The following is a 26,667-nucleotide window of genomic DNA, read 5'->3' on the forward strand; positions in this document are numbered from 1 at the left end:
TGAATCAATGTACGTCTTCTTCACAACAGTTGCATTACTTAACTTCGTTAAAAAGCAATCCATAAAGAATAGTTTCTGGACCAAACATTATTAATGGCTCTATTGAGAGATTCATTATTGCTCTAAACATTTTTGTGCAAAGTATTAATTGCCACTCCAAAATTGTCATGGCTCAAAAAGTCATGGTACTGAAGTCTGGTCCATACTGTCGTAGTATAATCCACAAGTCAAACCTTCTGAAATTAAACTGATACATGCATGTGTAGCTATTTAGGTATATGAATGATAGAACTATTTAATTTGGTAACGTTTGTTTCATGCCTACCCACTAATGTCATGTTCACGATTTGGTTCAGGCATAAACTTAGGCCAAAAACAATCCTAACATATCAAGTTGGCAATTAAATTTAAAATGACAAAATAAAATTAATTTTAGGTTGACGTAAATGTAAATATTTGTCAAATTTACAAATAAGAACAACCTACTAACACTTTATTTTCATTTCTCCAGTCATTTCATTTTAATTTATCTTGCCGTTCCACTATATTCAAATGTGAATAAATGGCAGAGGCAACAGTGGACAACGAAAGTGTCTTTTAATTTGAGCCCGATTCAAGGCATGGAAAAAGCAATGTAATTCCGCTCCTTTATCTGTCCATTCTAATTTCTTTGGTGGACAATCTTGATTGAGCTGATGTTGTTGCTCTCAACATCATATACACAGACTTATCCTAGACTACACTGTACATGTAGAAGAGACATGTTTCCAGTCTGTCTATGACCACTAGAGAGGCGACAATTAACTGCCTATCATAATCAACCTTTAAAAAGCACATGCCTGGTGTTAAATAATGTCAAGACCCAACTTTACATTCCAATAACCTGGAATAAGGAGCTCTATTTGGCCAACAAAGTAGGGCAGAGATCAGTTGTTAGTTCAGACTGGCTTAATACTGTCTGGCTTTTGTGAGGCGGGCTGGAAGTGAGCTAGACCAGAGCATCAGGGGGAGAGGGAGAGGGGAGGGGGGGAGGAGGGGAGAGGGGAGGGGGGGGGGGGAGTGTTAGCTCCACATACTTCAGAATGGATGGTAACTCTGTTGGTAATGCACTATCTACAGCATGAAGTAAATGAGAAAACAAAAACCATTTCAATAAAACCCAGTATCGATATTGAGATTAAAGTTGCATGCTGTTGCCTTGTGTTACATGTGGGCCGTAAAATACAGCCCTAATCTGCATGTATCACCCAGCATTCATACATCAGATAATGCATGGGTCTTGCAAAGTTATATTCATTTTGAGCCAATGAATATTTTGTTTTCTTGTTGTCCTAAAAGAGGACATGGTCAACTTTATGAATTTCATAAGTACATCCTGCACGATCAAATTTGGCAAAGTTTGGCAAAGTTCTAGGATCAGCCTTAGAGTGGACTATTGCGAGTGGGAAGCAAGACTCAAATAGCTAAGGGTAAGTCAAATGAGTTATTCAACACAGGCAATAGCCAATTCAAGCTTTACTCCATAAGACTGAATATAAGGGCAATATATAGTGAACAAAGTGCCGGGATTAATTCATAAGATTTAATTAGTGACTTTATTACTGGTTGCACGAAGACCCTATTTATCCTCAACCTGTAAAGAAAGTTTCAGACAGCTATGAGAGTGCCATTTTGCCCAAAAGAAGAATGCAGAATTTAAAACAGAAACAATCAGATTTAATAATCATAATTCCAGAAAGAGCATATAAATTAAGGAATTTCCTTGTAGGGCTGTTACAGCCCTGTACATGTAGGTGGAATATGGAAGTGCTCAAGGAATAGAAAAAGCTTTTACAAAACTACATGCAGAACTATGACGTGAAATATTCGAAAAAATTTGTAGCATTTCTAACACAGCACTAATAGCAGTAAGGTGAACTTAATTTAGCTGTTTTTACACACTGAGGCAAAGAAGACTTTGATAAAATAAACTGAAAAGTTAAAAAAGCCTGCACAATTCTCTAAGAGTACCGAACTGACAAAAATATGGGTGTGATATGACATGTCGACAATTCTAAAATTTCGGATGACCAACAGTGGACAAAATACAACATTGGGTTGCTATGTGCTGCTATATACACTTGACTACATAGTGAATTTTGTGTCACCATACACTGTAACCTGGGCGCATTATGTATCAGAGGCAGTGGTTATGTTCATAAGTGCCTTTACAATAGCTACACATATGTAACATGGGTTGCTGCCAAACCTGAGAGTTCGTCTTTTTTTTTTTTTTTTTGTCATAAATTCTTTTGTTTTTTTTGGTTTTACATATTTTCCTGGAAAATGATAACCACATTTTCCCTGTCAACATGGATCTTTGATGCAGGAGATGGGCACAGTCCCAGAGAAAGCACTGATTGGCACAGTCAAAGCAAATGCTTATGTCACATCCAGGATGTGGTGGTTACCCTAGTAACGCTGAATGTGGCTGCGGATTTCCCACACAGCATGGCTTGCTGCTGCAGATGCTACTCTTCATCTGATGTCATCCATCTAGAGGGGGTCCCAGGTAAACCATAGACACTTCTGTGTTTCCATAAACTGCAGACACTGCAGGATACAGGTGCATGTCGGTAACCCTCTGAACGCCACACCTATATGTAGCAAACACAGTCAAAATAAACATGGTCAGTATTGCCATTAAAGCCAGTTTGAGGCAATATAAGTTTAATTTCTTTTCACATACTGCCGGCTATTCACTACAGGGAAGGGGCCTCCGTGGCTCAGTCGGTTAAAGCGCTAGCGCAGCGTAATGACCCAGGAGTCTCTCACCAATGCGGTCGCTGTGAGTTCAAGTCCAGCTCATGCTGGCTTCCTCTCCGGCCGTACGTGAAAAAGGTCTGACAGCAACCTGCGGATGGTCGTGGGTTTCCCCCGGGCTCTGCCCGGTTTCCACCCACCATAATGCTGGCTGCCGTCGTATAAGTGAAATATTCTTGAGTACGGCGTAAAACACCAATCAAAAAAAATCACTACAGGGAAAAATGTGCCGACCGCAAAAAATCAAGAAATCACTACAGGGAAAAATGTGCCGACCGCAAAAAATCAAGAAATAAAATTCGCTTATACAACGGTTACCAGCACTGTGTTAAGAGAAAAATGGAAACCCATGACAATCCTTCTGTTGCTGTCGGGCCTTCCCGCGTACAACTGGAGAGGAAGCCAACAAAAGCTGGATTTGAACTCAAGCTTTGTTGAGACGGTCTCCTGAGTGATAATGCTGTGCTGCACTAGCCCCCCTCACCATGGAAGCCTCTCTCACCACTGACATGCACAATCAGGTGCATGTGTAGATGTTCCACACCTGACTTTGTAGCCACCTGAATAGTGCTTTGACAGCTTGCTTTGTACAGTAAGTAAATTTATCACTGAGACATTTTGGTAGTCCTTGATAAAGTCAACCTACAATGTAATGCCTATATGAATATTTATTCATTTACTTCATTGCTGCTTCATGCCAAATTCAGACATGTTTCACTTACATGATGTCTTTTTATGGGTGGAAGATACCAGAGTTGTAGTACCATGAGTCTGGCATAAACCACCGAACTTTGGCAAGTTACTAACAAACTTTCCCACGTGTGATGTACACATAAACATGTGTGTACATCACATCGGTAGAAGAAATGTGATGAACTGCTTAGGTAAAATAAGACAACACCTTGCAACCATGACAATCTGGAATGTCTAACTAGACTACCCTAATTCTACAACCAATATTTTGCAACATTCTGAGAGAACTATGGGGTGTGGAGAAATTATTTGCACAGTATTAGGAAGCTTGCATCTTTCATGACACAAACAAGTCAGTTTTAGCATTCATTTTCTTAATACTTATTTGCATAAATTCCACAGAAAATTAAGTGCTTTAGTGGTTGAAAACATAAAAGATTTACAGTCTATTTCATCAACGTTACGATGACTAAGTGCAGTTTTATATTGTGCAGAAAGGGTGTGGATATAATGCATACAAAATGACAAGTTACCAGATTATGATCATTACATGATTACAGTATACTAAACGCACAGTAGGCCTATCACAATGTTATGGGAGGTGCTACTTTTTTCTGAACGAACTATTTAGTTTGAATCACACTAAGGGAGGCTACTTTGATATGGTAGAAGAAATGCTGATATTCCATCATGTCCACAGTCGTCTCCCTTGTTCCATTTCGTTTTCCTAGAGGGCATTCCCATTAATAGCAAAGGTTGTACATATATTTCATTTTTTTTTTTTTTTTTTTTGATTGGTGTTTTACGCCGTACTCAAGAATATTTCACTTATACGACGGCGGCCAGCATTATGGTGGGTGGAAACCGGGCATATCCTGGGGGAAACCCACGACCATCCGCAGGTTGCTGTCAGACCTTCTCACGTACGGCCGGAGAGGAAGCCAGCATGAGCTGGACTTGAACTCACAGCGACCGCATTGGTGAGAGACTCCTGGGTCATTACGCTGCGCTAGCGCTTTAACCGACTGAGCCACGGAGGCCCCTACATATATTTAAGAAGCTTGATCTATATAATATTACTGATATTCATTCCTTTTCAAAATGGCTCAATGTGTCCTGTATGTCCTGGAAATGATATACAGTACACATATAAGTAACTCACACTGTGGTATTCCCAAAAACACACATTCTCAAGTAAAATTACTTACTTTCTTCACAATACTTAAGACAATATACATTATAATAGAAGAGAATGCAAGAATATTGGTACCTCTACAAAAATATTTATTCTTGTTTAAAAGGCACGGTAAATTACCTAAAGTTTCACATGTAAGTTACTGTCATTTACTTTCGCACGATCTGAGTGGGCAGCAAGATGACAGAAGACAGTCGTTAGTCCCCTGCTTCATTCATTACCCTGCAGGGCACTTGGCAGTTTGGTCGCTAATCCTCGTGGGGTCGAGTCTCTGACAGTGAGGTGTGCAGATCTCCCGACTAGTAGGCTTACAAGTACATCTCTAAATATACCCATCAATGAAATCGAAGAAAGTATCAAGACTGGCAATGCCTATTACAAATCTTTAAATTCTAAACACTGTTTCAAAGCATGACCAAGCATGTACAAACAAGGAATGTACACACACAATGTACGCTGCAGTAAACCAATTATTCAGGTTAGGCCCAAATGGAAGTCACCTCACACCGTTATCTGAGTGAACAAATGTATTTCTGCTAAAAACAAATTTCGCTGAGAAATATCTGTCATCAGCTTCCTGCGTTCATGTAATTCCAATTCAGTGCCAGAATTTCAGTCTACACACAATCAAAAACTGTCCTCCTATTGCAGAAGAGTGACAGTTCCCGCGTTTTGAAATTGGGAACCCCCCAGGAAACACAGAAAACATTGTTTCCGAAAACAATCACGATTAACTCTTTTTTTTTTCGGAAGCACTGTGTGCGAGCCTGGCATATCGGGAATCAGACAAGATTTATCTGTTTTGTTGACATATTAGAAGTTTGCACAACACTGACTGGTTATATTTCAAAATAAAGTGCAAGTTTACGACTACCAGTATGCACATATTCCCATGTGTCGCCAGTAACAGGTAAAATTATTTTTTTGTCTTTCGTCAGCTAAAATCACGCCATCAGCGAGTATAAGACACGTTGAGATTTCGAGCCCTGTTACTGTAAGTTGTTGCTTTAAACGCAGTTGAGATCATCATCTGCTGGTAATTGGCAAGTAAGGATTTGCAGGGCTCTAAGTTGTGTTACATGCACATTAGCGGATTTTTGACATGCCATTCCACATGTGCAAAGGTACTGGGTGGTCACCCTCATGCTCGGGAGGGATTTTTCTCCGAATCCCTTCATCATTAAATGGCGATCATAAAACAATCAAGGTGTACCTCTCGTTAAGTAAACCTTTATGTACTAAATTCCTTATGATCAAAACTGAGGAAAATACGAACTGCTGGTGGCAGAGCATAGACTGACTGCTCAGTGAAACGTGAGCTTGTTTATTACATTTGGTGACTGTCTATATAATCCCCTGACCACAGCTGATGCTCTCCCGCGGCGCCCAGTCAGTAAGAACCACAATCAACGCTATGAATCCAGGGATACACTTTCCGAGTCCCACAGCGAAACTTTAGGTCATTTACCGTGGTTTCAAACCTTTAACACAAATTGTTAGCACAAACGTGCTAACTTATTTCAAGCCCCTTGTACATTGAGCATTTTTGTTTTTATGTAACATGAAACTTTGTAGCCTGTACATACCTAAAAATTCATAATTCTTCTCAAAAGCTAGAGTGTTATCTTCACAGTCAAGTATAACCCGTATCCTCTCGCCGACCTGCAATGCAAAACGAGGTTCAGAGATAAATCTACGGTTTATAGCAGGGTTACTCATATAATACAGATTCAAGCAAATGCCAAATAAAAATGCAACAGTTTCCTATTACAATGACATTTAAAAAGAATAGGACATGTGTTACTTTTAGGCATAACTCAGTTCAGAAATCCGTACCATTCCAAGTCAATGATTAGATCTGTACCACACTGCACTTGGTTACTCCCGTAGGTTTTATGCATTTGACCCTGAACATTCTGTTACTGTCGTTGTTGATGCCATTTTTAAGGAATGCAGTCTTTGATACCCTCTCACACGACTGCATCGGCATGAACAGAAATCCGAACAGATTTTCAAATTCTTTCATAAGAACTCATGAAAAAAGCTGTTCTAATACTCCCTGTTACCTAAGCACTAGACTGACTGCACAGTGAAGCGTAATAATCACTTCTTTGAATTCTGAGTGCAAATACAGACATTAGGATTACAACTAAGAAATCAGAAACAGTTTTCATGCCTTAATTTCTAACGACCCAGTACACAGTAAACACACACTATTGGCAGTACCTCAAGGGAACACACTGAATTCTCTAGGGAATCTAAGTACCTCAGCCACATATGAACTCTGACCTCAGAAAGTAGGTAAAACAGGTCAGCTGTGCTGACCACAATGTATACGTATACATAATACATGTAATACTGCCTGGGTCATCTTTCAGTGATTCATATATGAAGTTTAATAGAATATTGCTCTGTAGTTCTGCAGATATGTCATTCTAAAGCCCACAGCAGACAAGAGCCATTGTTCAGCTATTGACCACGAGTAACCAAATCCTCATTGTGTGTAGGCAGTTTTTTAGTGAGGTTTTCGACTCGCCAGACCTTGAGTCAAGTATCTAGCCTGTTTGATATTTTCAGGCATGCGAGAGAAAAACCTCACCATAGGCAGTGAACGTAAGCCACCAGCTCAGCGAACATAAACAGGAAAATAGAAATGCACTAATAAATCAGGTGACATTTTAAAATGGCGGACAAAAAGGAGGATTCACCCATCTTTGTCAATAAAAAGCTGATAAACGATGACGGTGCCGATTCAATAAAATTAGAGGTAAACTCAACTGCATGATCTGAGTCCACCATTTTTCCTCTCATAAGCCATGTGAGGGGTCCTTAGTCTGGTCACATGACCTGTGTCAGGGCGATCTGTAACGCATCGACTGAGTTTAACGTTCTCAATGAGGCAACCACCTCATCTGGTCAATAGCTGAGTGCTTGGCTCTCGTCTGCGGCGAGTTTAAGTGAAATATGAACTCCAACGTCAGAAAGTAGGTCAAAGGTCATCCGTGTAGACTACACTCCACCTGTACTTTCTCGGAGAACCAACAATGAATCCCCGTAGGAGGTTTCATTACATCTGGCTCAGCAGTTTTGGAGATATGCACCTAACTTTACAAGTCATTTATGACTACCACCAAGAGAAAGTAGGTCAAAGGTCATTTGCACTGACAACACTAATACATTCAAGGGAGCCTATAAGTGGATGCATGTACACGTAAGAAGTTTTGATGAATTTTGCTGAAACAGTTTTGGTGATATAATGCTATCTTGCCAAATAGGAATTCTGACCACAAGAAGGTCAAACATCAATGAAATTTGGCTGACCATGTTCATTTTTGATAGGCTTCTATCTTGACTCAACATGAATAACTTTAAATAGGGGAGCTTAACAAGTTGGAACTCTTTTGTAGTTGATGTGTAAAAAATGTCCTACTGTGACATGTGACTTGTGAAAAATGTTAGGCAACCATTGTTGACATAAATTTACTAATCACCTGTCTCTCCCCTTTCGACAGGCATAAATGACATCTCCTTCCATTAGTAACTTCTCAAGTTCACAATCAGTTCAGCTTCTCAATTTTCTGCATCATTCATCTACTTCAAATTACTCATTATGAACTTTTTTTCTGACGCCATGTTATAGTAAATGTTATAAAACACACATAGTTGCCTAACATTTTGACAGGTCACAATGACACAGTCGTATTTTTTCAACTTTCATCCACAAAAGAGTTCGAACTATATTCTCCCATTTTGTGTAATACTTTTGGTTTTTTCTTAAATGCCTACATGTGTAACCATATCACACACATTCCTTCCACACTGATTTCAATGAGTAACGATCAGTATATGTAAGATGAAGAATGTGATGCCTGGCATCTCTTTGCTGGAGTGATATCCAGCCATCAATATCAAAACTTTAAAAATACATCATAACATGTGTGCATCAAATCCTTGAAATTTTGACCCATGACCCATGCTGTGGCAGAAGCAAAATGTGTCCCAGACCCACCAGTTTGAGCCATCAACGGCTACAGGCCTCTCCAAGTCCAAAAGAGAACAAAAATGGCAATAATTTTGTTGGAAATGGACACAACAGCCCGAAATGCCCGAAAACTCAAAGGTAATCTGTAATTTATTATGGTTGTACTATTTAAGCTTCATTTGAACAATTTTGAAATAGAAACTTCAGAACACCGTAACCAATAAACCATAACCAAGTACCAATTCAATAGATAAGAATGAACCATTTTATAATCTGTAATTTGCCCTGGTGGTACTATTTAAAGTATCAAGTGAACCATTTTGAAAAAAAAAAAAATTTGGAACACTGTTCAAGTCCAAAAGAGCCATAATTATCCAAAATTGGAGTTAGATGAGCGGTGCAAAACTCAAACTTGATCTGTAACTTGTTACGATGAAGCCATTACCAAGTTTCAATTCAATTCCATTTACGAAGCATTTCGGAAAAAAGTCAGGAAAACAGTTGAACCTGATGTAGGTGTACGAATTTCAAACCTGATTTGCAACTTGTTATGGTGAGGCCACATACCAAATTTCAATTCAATACAATGAACTGACTGATGGGGTCATATGTTGTTCATTAGACGGTCTAACCATATGAGAAAAAAGAAACTCAATATTCCTGCTAGAATTACATGTATACTGGCTAAAATGAGCTGACCAGGTGTCCCAAATGAGCTGACCAGGTGTCCCAAATGAGCTGACCAGGTGTCCCAAATGAGCTGACCAGCTGTCCTCAGATTTTAGAAGAAATAGGGTATATGTAAAGGAAACTGTAAATTTGAAATTAGATGCCTGCAGTACCTCAGTCTAAAATTTTAACCCTTTCACATTTACTGTATTAAAACGAACAACAAAAACTCGATAAAGAATAATTATTTCTTAAAAAATAAATTCATTAAGCCTTATCAAAAAAAAAAGGATTAGTCAGAATGGAAAATGTTTTCTCCATTTTGACTATGGATAAAATGGATAATTGCAAGGATTTGAAAGAAAATAAATAAAATAAAAAAATTCCTTCACATGCCCAATAAAAACTTCAGAGTAGGGTCTTTTGTTTGAGTTGGAGGGGCAGTCAGGTTACCCCAAACACACATATGTTTAGCCTTCATAACATCAGTCATTACTTCAAATGTTTCTGTACAATGGATGATTTTTCATGTTTTGACACTAAGTCCGGATAAACTGTGCACAAAATGTGGGAAAAGAACAAGTTCCGGATGTTGTGAGGTTCAACTCCCATATATAGGCAATGCACTATTTATATTTGTCCGGAGACATGAAATGTGACAAATCATTTCAGTTCAGGTACCAAACCAGTATTGCCCCTTTGCAATGTTTACACATGATCATTAACTTTGAGTTTTTTTTTTTACCACACAAGTGTGTCTGTTGCCAGGCTTGTTTTGACAGAAGTCTGTCATTCACTGTAAAATTGCTAAACGTTTGACTATAAACAATGCAGAATAATACAAAACAGCCTTAAACCGCATTAACCATTATTTAACCTAGATTTGTACACTGTGATAAAGCACCATGCTCACTCATCTGATGGCTAGTAGTACCACATACTGATACATATACACAAACTTACTGCAGGCTAACAGTTCATCTGAAGGTGAAGTGTGTGGTCATTGGTAAAGGTTATACATATATACTGTCATTTACAACCCTGGGGAATAGTTATCTTTGATTATGAAAAGTTTTAATGTGATGTCAGAAGAGTCAATCAGAAGTCAGATGAATGAAAACACTGACTCCCATGCAAAAGCTTCATTGATGGCACTATTTTTTTGATTGGTGTTTTACACCATACTCAAGAATATTTCGTTTATGCAACAGCAGCCAGTATTATGTTGGGAGGAAACCCGGTAGAGCACAAGGAAAAACCACAACCATATCCACTCTGCTGGAGGTCCAGGTATGACAATGTATGACATGAGAGGAAGCCAGCATAAATGATGGCACACGGTGCCAAGCTTGGGATTCTCCACTTCAATAAAACCCAATTCACAAACAGACCATGGATGCAGCATACAGTAAAAGACCACTTGCTAAATACATGGATGATTTATTGTTGCATCGATACCTTTGCCAGAGTAAGCTGGCAGAAGCTTTACAGAAGTTAGAAGTAGTAGACAAGACTGTGTGCATCACATGATAAATAGCAAGTCTACAGAGGAAGGAGGGAGGTCTCACTTTCTGATTCAGAGCCTGCCAACAGTCCCGCAGTTAGCCCAGTCAGACAGGATTCTACACATAAGACATCCTTCATCAGGTATACACTGATTCATTAAGACATCCTCTGAGTTTTTGGATTTAGTTGTCGGCAGATTATCCTTCATACAGCCAGCAAGCACCTGGCCTAAGTTTCGAGCATGAAACATAGCAGATCTCAGTTAAACTTCTCGATACAAAATGTTCAACGAATGGATTATTGTTACAAGATCATTTGCCCATGCAAGTTTGGACAACTTTTAAACTTGGATAAGATTCAATGTATACCAGTACCAAACATTAGCGTGGACTTGTGTTCTGACCATTGGTGAAACGTTCCTATTTGGCGACATGTATTGCTGTTTTATGCCATAGGCAGGAACTTTTTTTAACAATTTTTAAATAGGACCAAGTCAGTGTGTTCAGATGCTAACGATGACCCAAGTCAACAAAATAGTGTTCTGAGCATCTGAATTTTTGGATTAGTATATGATATGTTTTCTTAACAGGAATGAAATGTTTGATAATTTTACAGAATGACCCACAATAAATAGTGAATGTTAGTAAGCAGATAACAGAATAGTGACACAATTACATCACATAAAAGTCAATGTTTGCACAGTGACTTCTGACTAGGACATGAGCATACTGCTAGGCTTATCACAATATCTGATGTACGTTCTAGACTCAGAAAATTCAGACTATGCACTTAACAGTAAGGATATGCTGTACATCTTCAACCTTTGCAACCACTATAACACTTTTTTTCAGTGGAATTTATGCATAAAATTTATTACGAAAATGATGCTAAAAAAGTTTGTGTTACTAAAGATGCAAGCTTCATAAAACACCTTTTTCTCTACACCCCATACTTCTCTCTGAATGTTTCAAAACATTGGTTGCAGAAATGGTTGGAAAGGTTGAAGAATTAGGGTGCTGGTACACTAATACTGACATGTACAGTCAGCACTCTTATCTCATAACCACTTGTAGTGTTTACCTGGTACTTTGGAGCATTATTTAACAATGGGTAATTGCCTTGACTATCTCCGTTGTGAATTAAATGATTATCAACTAGATTCCATCCCCAACTTTGATCATCGCCACCTAAAAGTCCAACGTATCCATGACACTGCATAGAGGAGTTTTTCGTGGCCAGTCCGATAACGGCCACGGTACCGAGCGGACCTTCCCACCACACCTCCCAGCAGTGGCGACCAGTCCTAAACCCAATTTTCCCTCGGGCACCGTCCGTGCTCTGGGCCACGGGGTTCCGATGTAACGTATAACCATTGGGTTTTATGTAAATGTTCCGGGAACAGTCCGAGGGGTTCCAGGCATGGTAAAAAGCACGCAGTTTCGCTTTGTAAGTTGGCACGCTACTGAGAATGTCCGATTTTAAAGCCTCTTCCGCCAGCTTTCTAACACAATGCATCCTCCAAACGTCATTGTTTTCATCGTTCAGATATCGGTACCACGATTTACACACCAGAGAACAATTCCTTAAGTCAGAAATGTCCAAATACGAGAATAACACCTCGAGAACTCGCGGTGGCAACTTCGTCGCCGCCATGACATATGCGCGCATGATCCAGAAATGTCACGCCTAAACACGCGAGACGTGAGAAGTTGCATATAAATTGTAAATCTATAACTCGACTGGAAAAGCGGATCAAAAATTAATTAAGGAGAGATGTTTTCTCCATAAGTTAATATTTAACACAAATATATGCATATAATCATGCCTCTAGAGCAACAAAGTTTGTCTCACAGTGTTGGCGGTATCATGGCGCAAATATTCAAATGTATGCATCGAAATAGCCCCATCTCCTAAGAAATGTTCATCTCCAGTCTTAGTTAAAGGTGGAGAAAACATAAAAATTACGTAAAGTTCAGATGAACACGCGTGGAAATTTAGTTGTAAATATGGTCTTTAAAATGCTTTTAGATTTTCCTTTAAAGAAAATCAGTTGAAAATAATTTTGTATGCTGGGTATTTGGGACCACTTCTTGGAATATATTGTCCTTAAATAGTAATGCTCTTCAGAGGAAGCAGTACGGCCGCCACGGCCATGGCCGCGCTACTTTACAAAAAAAAAATAAAATGAAAGAAATCAAAAGCCAAGAGAAAATCATTCTAATGGCGACCAACAAAATGAAGGCACATGTGTATTGTAGATTGTTAAGTACATAAAACTACAATGGATATATGTGTAGAATAAAAACCCCGCAAAACACTTTCAGGTCACCTCCACTCGTCTAACATCCCAAACTTCCCGCGGCCTAGGCGGCCCCTGGACCCTCGCTTTTTGTGCTGGGATAATCGACTGATGCCTGTACATCTGTCAAACTACTTCCAACGCGCCTAGGAAGGCAGGCTACCCACGTTTGGTAGATATAGGCATATTTGTGCTATAACTTCTTTCGGCGAACAATTAAATGTGTTCAATCTGAATTTTAATCAAATTTAATCTTTGAATATATTTATAAATAATATATGCCTGTAAGATTCACGTTAAGCACGTGTTCGAATCTAACAACAAATTCGCATTCCCAGAAATTTTTTACACATGCATCGTAACCTTATTTAGATCAATGTTATGCAAAGATAATGTATACCAAAACATACTTTTGTCCTAACTCCCTGGCCGAGTGTTTAGCTATTCAGACTTTATACTAGCATTAATGCATTTAAGTACGTATAAGATGAATCCAACAAAGCATTTTCTAGAAGAGAGAATCCGCCCAGCTACGTCATCAAGTGACAAAATGACATGAAAAGGAACTGTTGCCAGAAAAGTGACAACTTGAGTTTTAATGGTATTGTCATTATCGGAGTGTCATGTCCACTTAAATTTTGTTTGTATTCATTTTTTCTTCTGGTTTGTTTTTTAATTTTTCTTTTGTTGTTCTATTTTTCTATTTATGTCATATTATTATTATTTTTTTTTTATCTTCTGTTATTTATCTTTCCGCTTTTGTTATTTGCAAAGAAGACATTGACTTAAATGCATACTATCCACTGCCTAGAAAGTGATGTTACAAGATATGAAACAGGCTTACCAACCAAGTAGACTGACGGATAGATGGATTTTTGCTTAACGCCATACTCAGAGGTGTTCGCTTATAAGATGGCGGCCAGTTTCAGGAATGATGTGCCTGGGACAAACAGTCAATCTTTGGCAAGTTACTGACTTAAAAGACATGCACACCATGCGCATCTTCAACAAACGTTTGAATGCCAAAGCCCCAAAAGCAGTGAGAACAGGAAAATCTGCAGTCCGTGTTCAAGATCAGCTTTAACTCCAAACCTCATCTATCCAGGCAACTGAAAGAAAAGCTTCCCTAGCCACTAGACCACAGCCCAAGCAACTAACAGGAAACGACACTACATATCAGTACATGTATTTGCGAGGCATATATTTTGTCATAGAAAACTTGATGCTTGCCTCTTGTCACTGGTCTATGGCAATACCTGTGTATTGTCATGTTCTACCTCAGAAACAAAACCCAAAGTAAACGTCCAGGTTTCTTTATTAGGATAAATTCAAAGCCATTGACAGATAATAACATCCTTGGCCTGACAATGACACATGTCCTGTAATAAACCAAACAAGATAATAACATCCTTGGCCTGACAATGACACATGCAATGTAACAAACCAAACAAGATAATAACATCCTTGGCCTGACAATGACACATGCAATGTAATAAAGCAAACAAAACCATTTAGCTATTTCTCCATGTTCTGTAGATAGATAAGGTTTAGATTCCCCTTCGTCTGCATGTCGTGGTGCCAATTTTCAGGAGCATATGCCTGTTACATTGCATGAATTGCACTGTCAACAGGTGCTTAGCATTTAAACACACAACCATGACTGTTCTGTACAATATACAAGATAGATGGGTATCTTAATCCCAGCTGTGAGACTTTTTAAAAATATTAATGATGTCACCAGCATAAACAACACTGAGTTTTTATAGTTCCACACAAAAGTGCTTCTGGGTTTTAACACAAATGTGTATCATGTGGAATATGGTATCACTATAACCCCTACAATTGAGTCATCAATCACTCTATCTTCCTGCCCAGGCCTCACTGCAGAGTTTGTAAATGACGGTCAGCTTTCAACGAGAACATGTCTACTCTAATACAGGATCTCCTGTTGCAAAACAAGGCTATCAAAACAGAGAACAGATTTGAAATGAATCTAACTTTTTTTCCCCTGAATAAAAGTGATGCAAATGCAAACTACTACAACTTCTTCCTTACACAAAAGCTTGTTGAGTGATCGGTGGGGTGTTTTGAGGGGAGGGTGGGGGGCAGGGGGTAATTCCACATTATTTCACATTAGACACCCATAAAATAAAAGTCTCATTACGTCATTATACACATCACATCTACTATGGACATCAGAGAGAATAACATTAGACAAAAGAACACTGTAATTTGTTTGCTCAAATTTCTGATCAAAAATCAGCTTCCAAATTAAAATTGTTTCAATCTAATACACATAATTGCATCTGAATGTCATTCTATCATACATGTAGCAAAAAGGTAAAAAAAAAAAAAAATACCTCTACATCAAGACTAGTACCAGTATATGCCTAACGTCAAATACAGTTAATGGTATACAACATATACAAATGGAAATAAGTTAAAAATGTGAAGGGTCATGCAAAAGATATTCGACATGGACATACAGTTTGGGTAATTCAGCTCCCAATTTGTAGCTCTGGCACCACTATAACTGCTTGTTCATTATATATAGGGCCCATGTACTGACCCTGAGTAAAGTATTCATGAAAGAGGTCTATCAGAGCATATTGAAAATGCCCTCCTATAAGGCCAGTGCAGGGTCAAACATTTCACATCTTTGTGTGACAATGTGTTTTTAACAATCTAATTGCCAGCACGAAGGAAATGACTATAAATTATGCTGTACAAGGCGGTTTTCAAACTTTATTTCAGGTTACACACAATGACCCTAAACAAAAACTTTTGAAAACATCAGACAATATTTAGAGCAGTTATTCAATGGAACTAATCTCAAATTTAAGAAATGAACATGCACGCAACATTTTATCAAACTGGGTCAGGTGCATGGCTCTGTAGAGTAAGGAAAGCCAGACAATCAGACAGATGAATAGATCCAAATTAATATCACTCCTTCCACTTTTGTGAAAATCTTTTATGGAATAATAATCATAATAATTCTGAATAAATAAAGTACAACATCTACTTTATCCTTTATGAAGAGGAAATAACTGAACACATACGAACATATTAAACATAATTGTATATCGTACAATGGCTATGGAAACATTATACACAGAATTTGATCTATGCATAACAAATGTTTATTTCATACATCAAATAGATGCCAAAGATACATGCATTTCTCTGGTAAGGGTTATATGTATTTACTATGCAATGTTGTGTTGTTGCAGACATATAGGATTCAAAATTACCTGGGCTGATATTATGTGCTGATTTACCCAAGAAGCTTAGACCACGGAAATATCAGGATTGGCAAATTAGCTCTCCATACCTGCTGCAGTATTAATTTCGTCCATGGATAAGATGTACATCTGTCCTGATTCTGTGAGTTATATTGATCTTAGAGAGGAAATCTGAGGTTTGCTTTTAAGATTGAAAGATATCCTACTGGATAAATATAAGTTTAAGCACTGACAGTAAAATTTTATTGACATCTATTTTTACTCTACAAATGCAATGTTGTGGACGAAAGTTTTGAATTCAGGAGAAATACAACATAAAGACTACATGTAAATGATGTAGGTAAAGAGCAACTGAGATAACGCAAAAAGTTAAAAGACTATTGTACATGTTTGTTGTATGCACAAAAAAGAAATCCAGCTTAAAGCCGGATAAGTATAAATCACACATGTAATATACACTTCATATTTACTTTATACACACATATGTACAATGCTTATGCATATATAGCTGATGGCACAAGTATCTTCCTTTAATACACTGAGATTAAGCATTATGTGGAGCGGCCGGCTCGCGGAGTTACTTCCCCTGTTCCTTTTTTTTTTTCCGCCAGATCTATGGACTTCATGTAAATGTACAAAAGATGCCCGAAATATATCCAGAGAACAGTCCCCAGAGAGAAGTCAGAGAACAGTCCCCAGAGAACAGCCAGAGAGCAGTGGCGTCAGGCTACAGGATGGCTCGAGACTTCAGAGTGTACTGCAGTCTGTCTGCCTGCTTCATCAGCCAATGAGATTCCTTCACCTACAAAACATACAGAAGTGTGATCATAGGACAAAGCCACATATATCAGACAGTTAAAACTCTCATGTAAGACTGACAGTACGAGAGTTGATCATTTGTTTATTTCATCCATTACTGCTCATTACAATACACTTCTCAGGAATTTTTGGCTTATTCCATGGTAGTTTTATGGGAGGAGGACTGGAAAATGAAGTGCCTGTTGTACATCTAAGACCTTTAGCAAGTTAAAGCCAAACTTTTCCCTCATATGAATACAGATAAGGTTAATGTGAAAACATGAATGGTGTAGAAGTTTCTAGTTATAAATGGATCAATATAACAGAGTCTTCACTCACAACTTTCTGATTTCCATGGACAAGCAAATAAGCAACTTGAACCTTTCGCTTTGCTAGTAATTTTCAAATGCCTTTATAATGAGCTTAAAAGAAAACATGTATTAGAGCAAGCATGTAGCAATTTATTATTGATAGGTTTTGCAATTTTTTATGTGATGATGTCAGTATATGGTTGCATTGCAGTTGCTGCATGAAGTCAATGGAGTATATTGTCAACAGAAAATGATCCTATTCTTACCTCATAAAAGTGACTTTTCAATCATGATTTCCTCAAAGCCATCTGGGGGCTGGTGATAGAATTTATTAAACTGAACATCTATCACAGCTCCCTCATCCACTGGAAAACAAAAACAAATACTTCAGCAAACAAAATCCTTACACAACTGTAATACAAAATAAGACCATGCATCACTGACATGATGATGGTTCAACTACAATTTTTAAGGGGAGGTAAGTCAGGAAGATTATAAATTCTCGTGAACTCTTGGGGTCTCAATCATCCAAGTTGTTACTTTCTTTGCAGACAACATGCTTGTTCAAATACAAATACTGGAAGTTTTACTGAAGCTTCATATCAGCCAGTTTGATGTCAACTTTTGTGTTTGTCCTGAGGACAAAGCAAAATGTCTGCCACCCAGAAATGAAGCAGATGGTTATATATACAGGTATTAGGTGAAATTACAACAGTTACCTAACAAATAATAAATCAGATCAAAGAGGGCTCCAAGATTAGCTTTACTTTTACATGTACATGTAGATAGCACTTAGGGACTAAAGAATACTTATCACCAGGAAAAAAAAAACAGTGCAAATCGAAATCTGTCACACAAAAAAACTCTCCTGTCCAATTAGAATCAACAAGATAATATTTGCACCCAAAAATATGACAATATGACATGGTCTTCCCTACAAGGAGTGCAACTGGGGCAACTGACAAACCAACCACCTGTACTCGCTTGATTTAAGTACTATTTATTTACATTGATTAGACTTTTACGCCATACTCAAGACTTTCATTCATACTATGACTGCCCACATTATGGTGGGAGGAAAATGACCATTCACAACGTGCATATGTGTTGAAAAACACTGAACAAAAATTGGACGACATCAAGCATGTTAACGCTTCTTTCAATTCTACCCCTTAGATCAGTGTATATACCAGCTGCCAGCTGGGGACTCGGAGGTTTCAATCCTGCTCTGTCCAAAAAAAAACTATTGGTTTACAACACAAATAACAAGCATTCCTTACAATGTCCTTAGCAGCTTAAAATTCAATTCATCAGACCTACCCAGGCCTAAACGTGCATTAAAGAAACCACAGCCTTTTATACACAAGTATTTGGGAAGTGTGGATAAACCAAATGGCACTGTCCATGGGATACCAGGAATAACTTTAAGGAGAAGGTACACGTAACTTCATTCAAATCTATTTGTTTGATTCATGTTTCTTGTTGGGACTTCATTTAAATCCCATTAATTCACACACATACAGATGGGGTATACTACCCTTTTTGGAATTGTGTGAAAATTTATACCTATTCTAGTCTAGTTTAGGTCATGCAGATAAGAACAGATTACGGAAAAATGTGTGTTTTTCATTTAAGTGTGTGCTTTCATAAGCCTCTTTGTCATTTAAAAGAACTACATGAAGTTATGAGTATAACATCAAGAAAGACCATTTTTCATCAAGACTTTAAGCTGAATTAAAGGTTGAAATTCTATAAGATCCTTTTCAAGCCCAGTACACAGTGTCAACAAAGGTTTTAAAACCTTTCTGCACAAATATGCATGTAGTTATTAGCCATTGAGAAATGTGCACTTCAATAATACTGTTTATCCCACCCTCTATCAGTGGGACATAAGCAGCTGATGAGTATCCCAAAACAGCACATGCTGTCAGCCATCATGATCACATCATGAGCCATCATGATTACTGTTTTTAAAAGTTCATGCAGTTTTGGGGAAGAAATTAAGCCTTCAAAAGACTTGACTTTACAGCAATTGTTTGATTCATCTGTCAGTTCTATATAGCCCTCACAACAACTATATGTACAATGACTACTGAAATATCAGGCCTTTGGCTGCACTACATGTCCTTGGCGAAACCTCAAACTCTGTCATGTTGAAATCCACACCAACATGAAATGCTGGTTCTGCTTATCATACACGTGCAAATGTTACTACTGCTGTTTACTGCAAACCTTCAACCTTTTCGACCTCTAAAGCACTCATTTTCAGTGGAATTTGTGCATCCAATTATTGTGAAAATGATACCAAGTACTGTGTGTGTGTCACTAAAGGTGCAAGCTTCATAAAACTGCAAATTATTTTTCTACACCCTATAGTTCTCTCAGAATGTTTGAAAATACTGGTCGCAGAGGTGGTTGAAAAGGTTGAAGAATTAGGGTACTGACAGAAATGTTACTACTCCTGTGTACTGACAGAAATGTTACCAATCCTGTGTACTGATAGAAATGTAACTAATCCTGTATGCTGATAGAAATGTTACCAATCCTGTGTACTGATAGAAATGTAACTAATCCTGTGTACTGATAGAAATGTAACTAATACTGTGTACTGATAGAAATGTTACTAATCCTGTGTACTGATAGAAATGTTACTAATCCTGTGCACTCATAGAAATGTTATGGTGTTAGGTGATTTGCTAATGTTTAAGCATTTACATGAACAGTTAGAATAAAACCCTAACTGAGGTAATTTAACAAGTGGCCGTGCTACGTGTGACCATTTGCCAGCTATTTCACTGTTGTCGCTGCTCTGGTTAATTATGCTAATATGGTGTACTAATGTAGACCTAGCCTAGTACTCACCGTACACCACAGCAAAGATGGTACCCCAGATTCCTATATACACATTACTAATATGGTGCACTAATGTAGGCCTAGCCTAGTACTCACCGTACACCACAGAAAAGATGATACCCCAGATTCCTATATACACAAAACCAATATGGTACACTAATGTAGGCCTTAGCCTAGTACTCACCGTACACCACAGCAAAGATGGTACCCCAGATTCCTATGTACACATTACTAATATGGTGTACTAATGTAGGCCTAGCGTAGTACTCACCGTACACCACAGCAAAGATGGTACCCCAGATTCCTATATACACATTACTAATATGGTATACTAATGTAGGCCCTGGCCTAGTACTCACCGTACACCACAGCAAAGATGGTACCCCAGATTCCTATATACACATTACTAATATGGTGTACTAATGTAGGCCCTGGCCTAGTACTCACCGCACACCACAGCAAAGATGGTATCCCAGATTCCTATATACACATTACTAATATGGTATACTAATGTAGGCCCTGGCCTAGTACTCACCGTACACCACAGCAAAGATGGTACCCCAGATTCCTATATACACATTATTAATATGGTGTACTAATGTAGGCCCTGGCCTAGTACTCACCGTACACCACAGCAAAGATGGTACCCCAGATTCCTATATACACATTACTAATATGGTATACTAATGTAGGCCCTGGCCTAGTACTCACTGTACACCACAGCAAAGATGGTACCCCAGATTCCTATATACACATTACTAATATGGTGTACTAATGTAGGCCCTGGCCTAGTACTCACCGTACACCACAGCAAAGATGGTACCCCAGATTCCTATATACACATTACTAATATGGTATACTAATGTAGGCCCTGGCCTAGTACTCACCGTACACCACAGCAAAGATGGTACCCCAGATTCCTATATACACATTACTAATATGGTATACTAATGTAGGCCCTGGCCTAGTACTCACCGTACACCACAGCAAAGACAGTACCCCAGATTCCTATATACACATTACTAATATGGTATACTAATGTAGGCCCTGGCCTAGTACTCACCGTACACCACAGCAAAGATGGTACCCCAGATTCCTATATACACATTACTAATATGGTATACTAATGTAGGCCCTGGCCTAGTACTCACCGTACACCACAGCAAAGATGGTACCCCAGATTCCTATGTACACATTACTAATATGGTGTACTAATGTAGGCCTAGCGTAGTACTCACCGTACACCACAGCAAAGATGGTACCCCAGATTCCTATATACACATTACTAATATGGTATACTAATGTAGGCCCTGGCCTAGTACTCACTGTACACCACAGCAAAGATGGTACCCCAGATTCCTATATACACATTACTAATATGGTATACTAATGTAAGCCCTGGCCTAGTACTCACCATACACCACAGCAAAGATGGTACCCCAGATTCCTATATACACATTACTAATATGGTGTACTAATGTAGGCCCTGGCCTAGTACTCACCGTACACCACAGCAAAGATGGTACCCCAGATTCCTATATACACATTACTAATATGGTATACTAATGTAGGCCCTGGCCTAGTACTCACCGTACACCACAGCAAAGATGGTACCCCAGATTCCTATATACACATTACTAATATGGTATACTAATGTAGGCCCTGGCCTAGTACTCACCGTACACCACAGCAAAGACGGTACCCCAGATTCCTATATACACATTACTAATATGGTATACTAATGTAGGCCCTGGCCTAGTACTCACCGTACACCACAGCAAAGATGGTACCCCAGATTCCTATATACACATTACTAATATGGTGTACTAATGTAGGCCCTGGCTTAATTAACTCACCGTACATCACAGGGTAGATGGTACCACGGATTCCTTTGAATGTGGCTTCAGTGACCTTCCCATTGAGATATATGGTCAGTTCTATATGATCATATGTCATACCCTGAAAAAAAAATCATAAGTTTATCAAATTTAATGTACAAATTAACAATGTCATGTTGTAAATGCTTAAAATTAACGACTTGTCCAAAGTTTAGGATAAACACTAACAATGATCTTTTCCCAACATTTATTATCAATAAATCCATATGAAGTTGGTCTGATACAATCCCGTCAGTGAAATTCACTCATACAATGCCATCCAGCAGTATGGTGTGAAAAAAAAGCAGCAAAGCCTAGGGAAAACCCCCCACCATGTGCAGGTTGCTGGCAGATTTTCTGGCGTACAAGCAAAGTGGAAGCCTGCATGAGACCACATTAATGAAACAGAGCGGCTCCTGAGTCACTGTGCTGTGCTAGCACACTAAAACTACTTGCCCTTTGGAGACTGCTTAAGAACAGGAATCGTAAGTTGATCTTCAGCTGGTTGATCTATAAATCAGTTATCTGATTGTTCCAGCCCTGGTTTAAATCACAAGTAATAGCATGAAGCAGTAATTCTGTTACCACTCCAAAGCATGGGTTACTTCAAAATGTTATCAAATGTTTTCTATTTTCTCTCCACTTCCACTTTACGGGCAGAATTTAATGAGGGCTTAGGGTCAGTGCATTGATGAGTCAAACACACCATGGCAAGTTGCAAATTTTATGCCTTATGCCTTTGAACACTTACAATTATGTCCCCTTCTTGCAGATCTTCTGTGAGTTTACCGATCACTTCATCATTATGGTATAACTTGCCATCTTGTCTCAGCACCCAGGATTCTGTTGTGTTTCCTAAGGAACAGAGTTTAAATCGCACTTCCTTGTTGCCACACCCACTCCCCATGTGCCTAAAAGTAATCAAAACCATATCTATTCAGGAATATTCTTTCATACATGAATACACATTGGAATCACCTAAATTGCTCAATCTTTTCAGATGTGATATGGCAAACATTTTCATCAATAAAATCCAGATAAGCATAACTATTTCACCATGAGGTATACATTTATTTTCTATCTCCCATGTTCCCTCTGTAATGTCTCTGGTCAAATAAGTTTCAACGCTGCTCCAAACACAATATATAAATATATATATTAGCTTGAGGCCAACACTCAAGTTATTCTGACAGAATGTTATTCAAATTTCACACATGTGGCTCTGTAAGGTGAACGAACGAATCAGAATCAGGCAAAATGTGTGATTTGAAATACACTACACTTTAGGTGAAATACAATAGTTTAGGCATAAAGAGCATTCAATACGGATAATAAATATACAACTGTAACTATTATCTATTGCTTTTTACCATGTCCAGTACAGGTGACCAGGGCAAAATGAGTCGGGCACATGTCAGGTGTAAACTGCAAGAGTAACAATATTTCTGCCACCATGGAGTGAGTGAGTGCTTGGGTTTAACGCAGTACTTAACAATTTTTCAGTCATATGACGACGGAGGAATTCTTACAGTGCATGTAATATGCCTCCTTGTTGCAGGATGAATTTCCACCCCTCTTTTATATAGTACAGCTTCACTGAGACGATTTACCAAAGGCAAGTAAGCATTCCGCCCGAGCCATTATACTGATACGAGTCAACCAGTTGTACTATCCCCTTCATGCTGAACGTCAAGCGAGGAAGTTACAACTTCCTCTTTTAAAGTGTTAGGCGTGACCTGACCCAGGATTGACCCCGGATCTACTGCTCCCGAAGTGGACTCGCTACCAACTGTGGCCAGCGTGGAGAAAACTACCTAGCAGTACATGTATCATTGAAAAAATTCTAAAAAAAAAATTTAATGTCGGTTTAAGATACTCTGAATGGTAGTCTTTCAATGGACATAAACATAAGTCAGATGCTGTCTTTCACTTTAACAAACCACTAGAAAGTGGGCGTGTGGGTTCTTTATGAGCTTATGAATGGAGGCTTACGTGAAACGTGATGCAATTTGTTCAGGTCTCTCCGAGCTCTCACATTGGAATACCAGTAAGGCTAAATGTGTACATCCATGTAGCCTAACACTGACTAGTAGGGATAATGCGTACACTTTTCAGTTTTGTAGGTATTTTGATTGGTTAAGAAGACAGAATCAGCACCACAATTTTGTACCGACAAATAAACCCACTTACTGCCTATTTTCAGCCACAACATAACACCTATATCCTTATCACTAACTCTCACAATTTAGTAGTTATCTGATAATTTATGACGTAAAACCAAGAAACACATCGCCATGAAAAGCCTTGAACGGTGAAGTGGTGCTCCAGTCGAGCTCTAGGCGGCTCGACTTCCGTGTCTGCTCAAGCATTTCCACCCATGACCCGAAACTAGTCCACCAAGTTTATCGTGGAAGCTTTTCGTCATTGCTTATGATGAAACAGAAGTAGTCGTATGCAGTGACGGTTTACTGCGTTTGTTGATTGTTGTCATTTTTACATCTCACATTCTGATTTACAGCAATTGCCGTCATTAATAAAGAACGACATCAACAAGTTGCATATCAGCAATTCTTGCATGACCACAAAATCAACCAATCATAACTCTTGGAAGATAGCTTTAAATGGGATTTCTGTGGTCTGGTGGTGCTAGTGCAGCACAATAACCCAGCAGCTTCTCACCACTGGATTGCTGTGAGTTCAAGTCCATCTTATGCAGGGTTCTGCTGTGGTTCTACGTGGGAAGATCTGCGAGCAACCTGTGGATGATCGTAGATCTCCCCTGAGCTCTGCTCGGGTTGCCCCCACCCGGCCTTTGTAAAGTAAAATATTCTTTGTATTATTCTTTACATAAGTCACCAATCAAATAAATAAAAGTACTTTCCAATCATTATTGGTGAAAGGTATTAGAATGACTCACAAAATGATAGGGTCAATAATCAATGAAATCACCTGAACACTGTAACTTGATTTCAAAATAGGCCTTATTCTGTACAATGGGAGCATTAGCCAGAGCGGCTCCTGTGCCACAAATGCGCTTTCCACTCTTCACAATAACAACATCATGACCTGCATAAATGAAAAACAAAAATGTCAGAGAAATGGCAAAACAGGACATATTTAGTGAATTCAAGAAACTGATGTTTTTATTCCAAACTCAAGAATCCTTATCATTTCTGTTAAACAACAGTTTCAGGTTAATGCAAATCATGTGTAAAGAACCAGGTATACGAAGTCCAGACCTACACAATTTGACTCTTTTATCTAGGTTTGACTGGGCAAAGAGTCTACATGGAGAAGAGTTACATGTACAAACAAACAGAACCAAGTATAATATATAACCAAGCTTTGTACCTCATCAACTGACACTCCAACATGTCCAAGATTGTTCTGACGTCAGGTTTGGCCAAATTTTGTTGCCAGAAACATCAGAATGCACTTCATTTGAAAACCTGATTACCTGCCCTTTTCAAATATTTTGAGGCCGGCAGTACAGCAGGTTTCTTTAAATACTACCAAATGAATGTTTGTTGTGCCCACACTGCCTTGGAAATAACCAGTTGATGTTGTTACGCGTGACTGCAAAGTTAAGGCCCTTACGACACAGTTGACGTATAATTTTTGCCCCAAACACTGTGAGAAACTGTCACGTCTATTGAACCAGGTATTTAAATGGAGTGTGCTCTGATCTTAAAGGTAAAGACTTCTGTTAGTCAATGAGCTCCTTCTCAGATGTCAATATTGTCACTGTGCAAAGCTGTTTCCTCAATGAACTGACGTCACTCTACCATGTGTCAGCGACATCAACTTTAAAATTCAACTAATGAATAATAATGTTCATAAACATATGATTGCGATGTGTGCAATACAAGCTGGCCAATTTCTCGTCAGGAAAAAGATAAACCTAAAGTGTTGTTGTTGTAGCCCATCCACAACAATCTATCCATGGCATATTTTAAACATTAAACAATACAAGTGCGTAGGTTTTCCGATGGAATTCACTCATTATCAGTCATATTACCCACGTACCCATGTGTAAGGTGTCTAACTTTACGGCTGGAAGATCTTTCAGTTGAACGTGGCCGGATGAAAATGCCGACCCGTTCCAGCAACATCGTAAGCAACAAAAACATGCCGCCATCTTGTTACTCCCAGAGGGTTTACCTGTAAGAACACGTCACAGGCTATTTTTAGCGCAGACGGGAATCCCAACTATGATTGGTTAAGAGTTACATTATTCATTTACTTGATTGGTGTTTTACGCCGTAGTCAAGAATATTTCATTTATACGACGGCGGCCAGCATTATGGTAGGAGGAAACTGGACACAGCCTTGGGGAAACCCAATGGCACGATCATCCGCATTGTATGTTATGCGAAAATCTTTTTTTACATTCATGTTCAAATAAAAACTTTTTGACAATGTAGTTGGACATCCCAA

General features: G+C 38.7%; 2 protein-coding genes across 2 annotated transcripts; both read right to left on the reverse strand.

Moving 5' to 3' along the window:
- Window positions 1–1,490: 1,490 nt before the first annotated feature.
- LOC135479493 (F-box/SPRY domain-containing protein 1-like) lies at window positions 1,491–12,500 on the reverse strand. The gene is made up of 3 exons (XM_064759354.1): window positions 11,928–12,500; window positions 6,277–6,352; window positions 1,491–2,636 (listed from the first exon to the last, which is right to left on the reverse strand). Exons 1-3 carry the CDS (start codon window positions 12,498–12,500, stop codon window positions 2,536–2,538), a joined length of 750 nt encoding a protein of 249 aa, XP_064615424.1. The 3' UTR covers window positions 1,491–2,535.
- Window positions 12,501–14,450: 1,950 nt separating this feature from the next.
- LOC135479109 (SPRY domain-containing protein 7-like) lies at window positions 14,451–26,381 on the reverse strand. Its single transcript, XM_064758837.1, is given in 7 exon segments — window positions 14,451–17,193; window positions 17,767–17,865; window positions 22,210–22,312; window positions 22,982–23,088; window positions 23,091–23,141; window positions 25,180–25,296; window positions 26,257–26,381. Coding segments are annotated over 6 exon segments (588 nt in total). The 5' UTR covers window positions 26,369–26,381; the 3' UTR covers window positions 14,451–17,193; window position 17,767.
- Window positions 26,382–26,667: the final 286 nt, after the last annotated feature.

Source organism: Liolophura sinensis, chromosome 12 (genome assembly GCF_032854445.1).
Source record: "Liolophura sinensis isolate JHLJ2023 chromosome 12, CUHK_Ljap_v2, whole genome shotgun sequence".
In the NCBI taxonomy this organism is placed as follows: Eukaryota; Metazoa; Mollusca; class Polyplacophora; order Chitonida; family Chitonidae; genus Liolophura; species Liolophura sinensis.

Excerpts from the sequence above, each read along its gene's own strand:
- LOC135479493 (XM_064759354.1), bottom strand. The coding sequence starts at position 12,500 with ATGGCGGCGACGAAGTTGCCACCGCGAGTTCTCGAGGTGTTATTCTCG. Across the intron at positions 6,353-11,927 it reads ATAATGCTCCAAAGTACCAG|GTCGGCGAGAGGATACGGGT; the intron begins GTAAACACTACA and ends TTTGCATTGCAG. Across the intron at positions 2,637-6,276 it reads GAAGAATTATGAATTTTTAG|GTGTGGCGTTCAGAGGGTTA; the intron begins GTATGTACAGGC and ends TGCTACATATAG.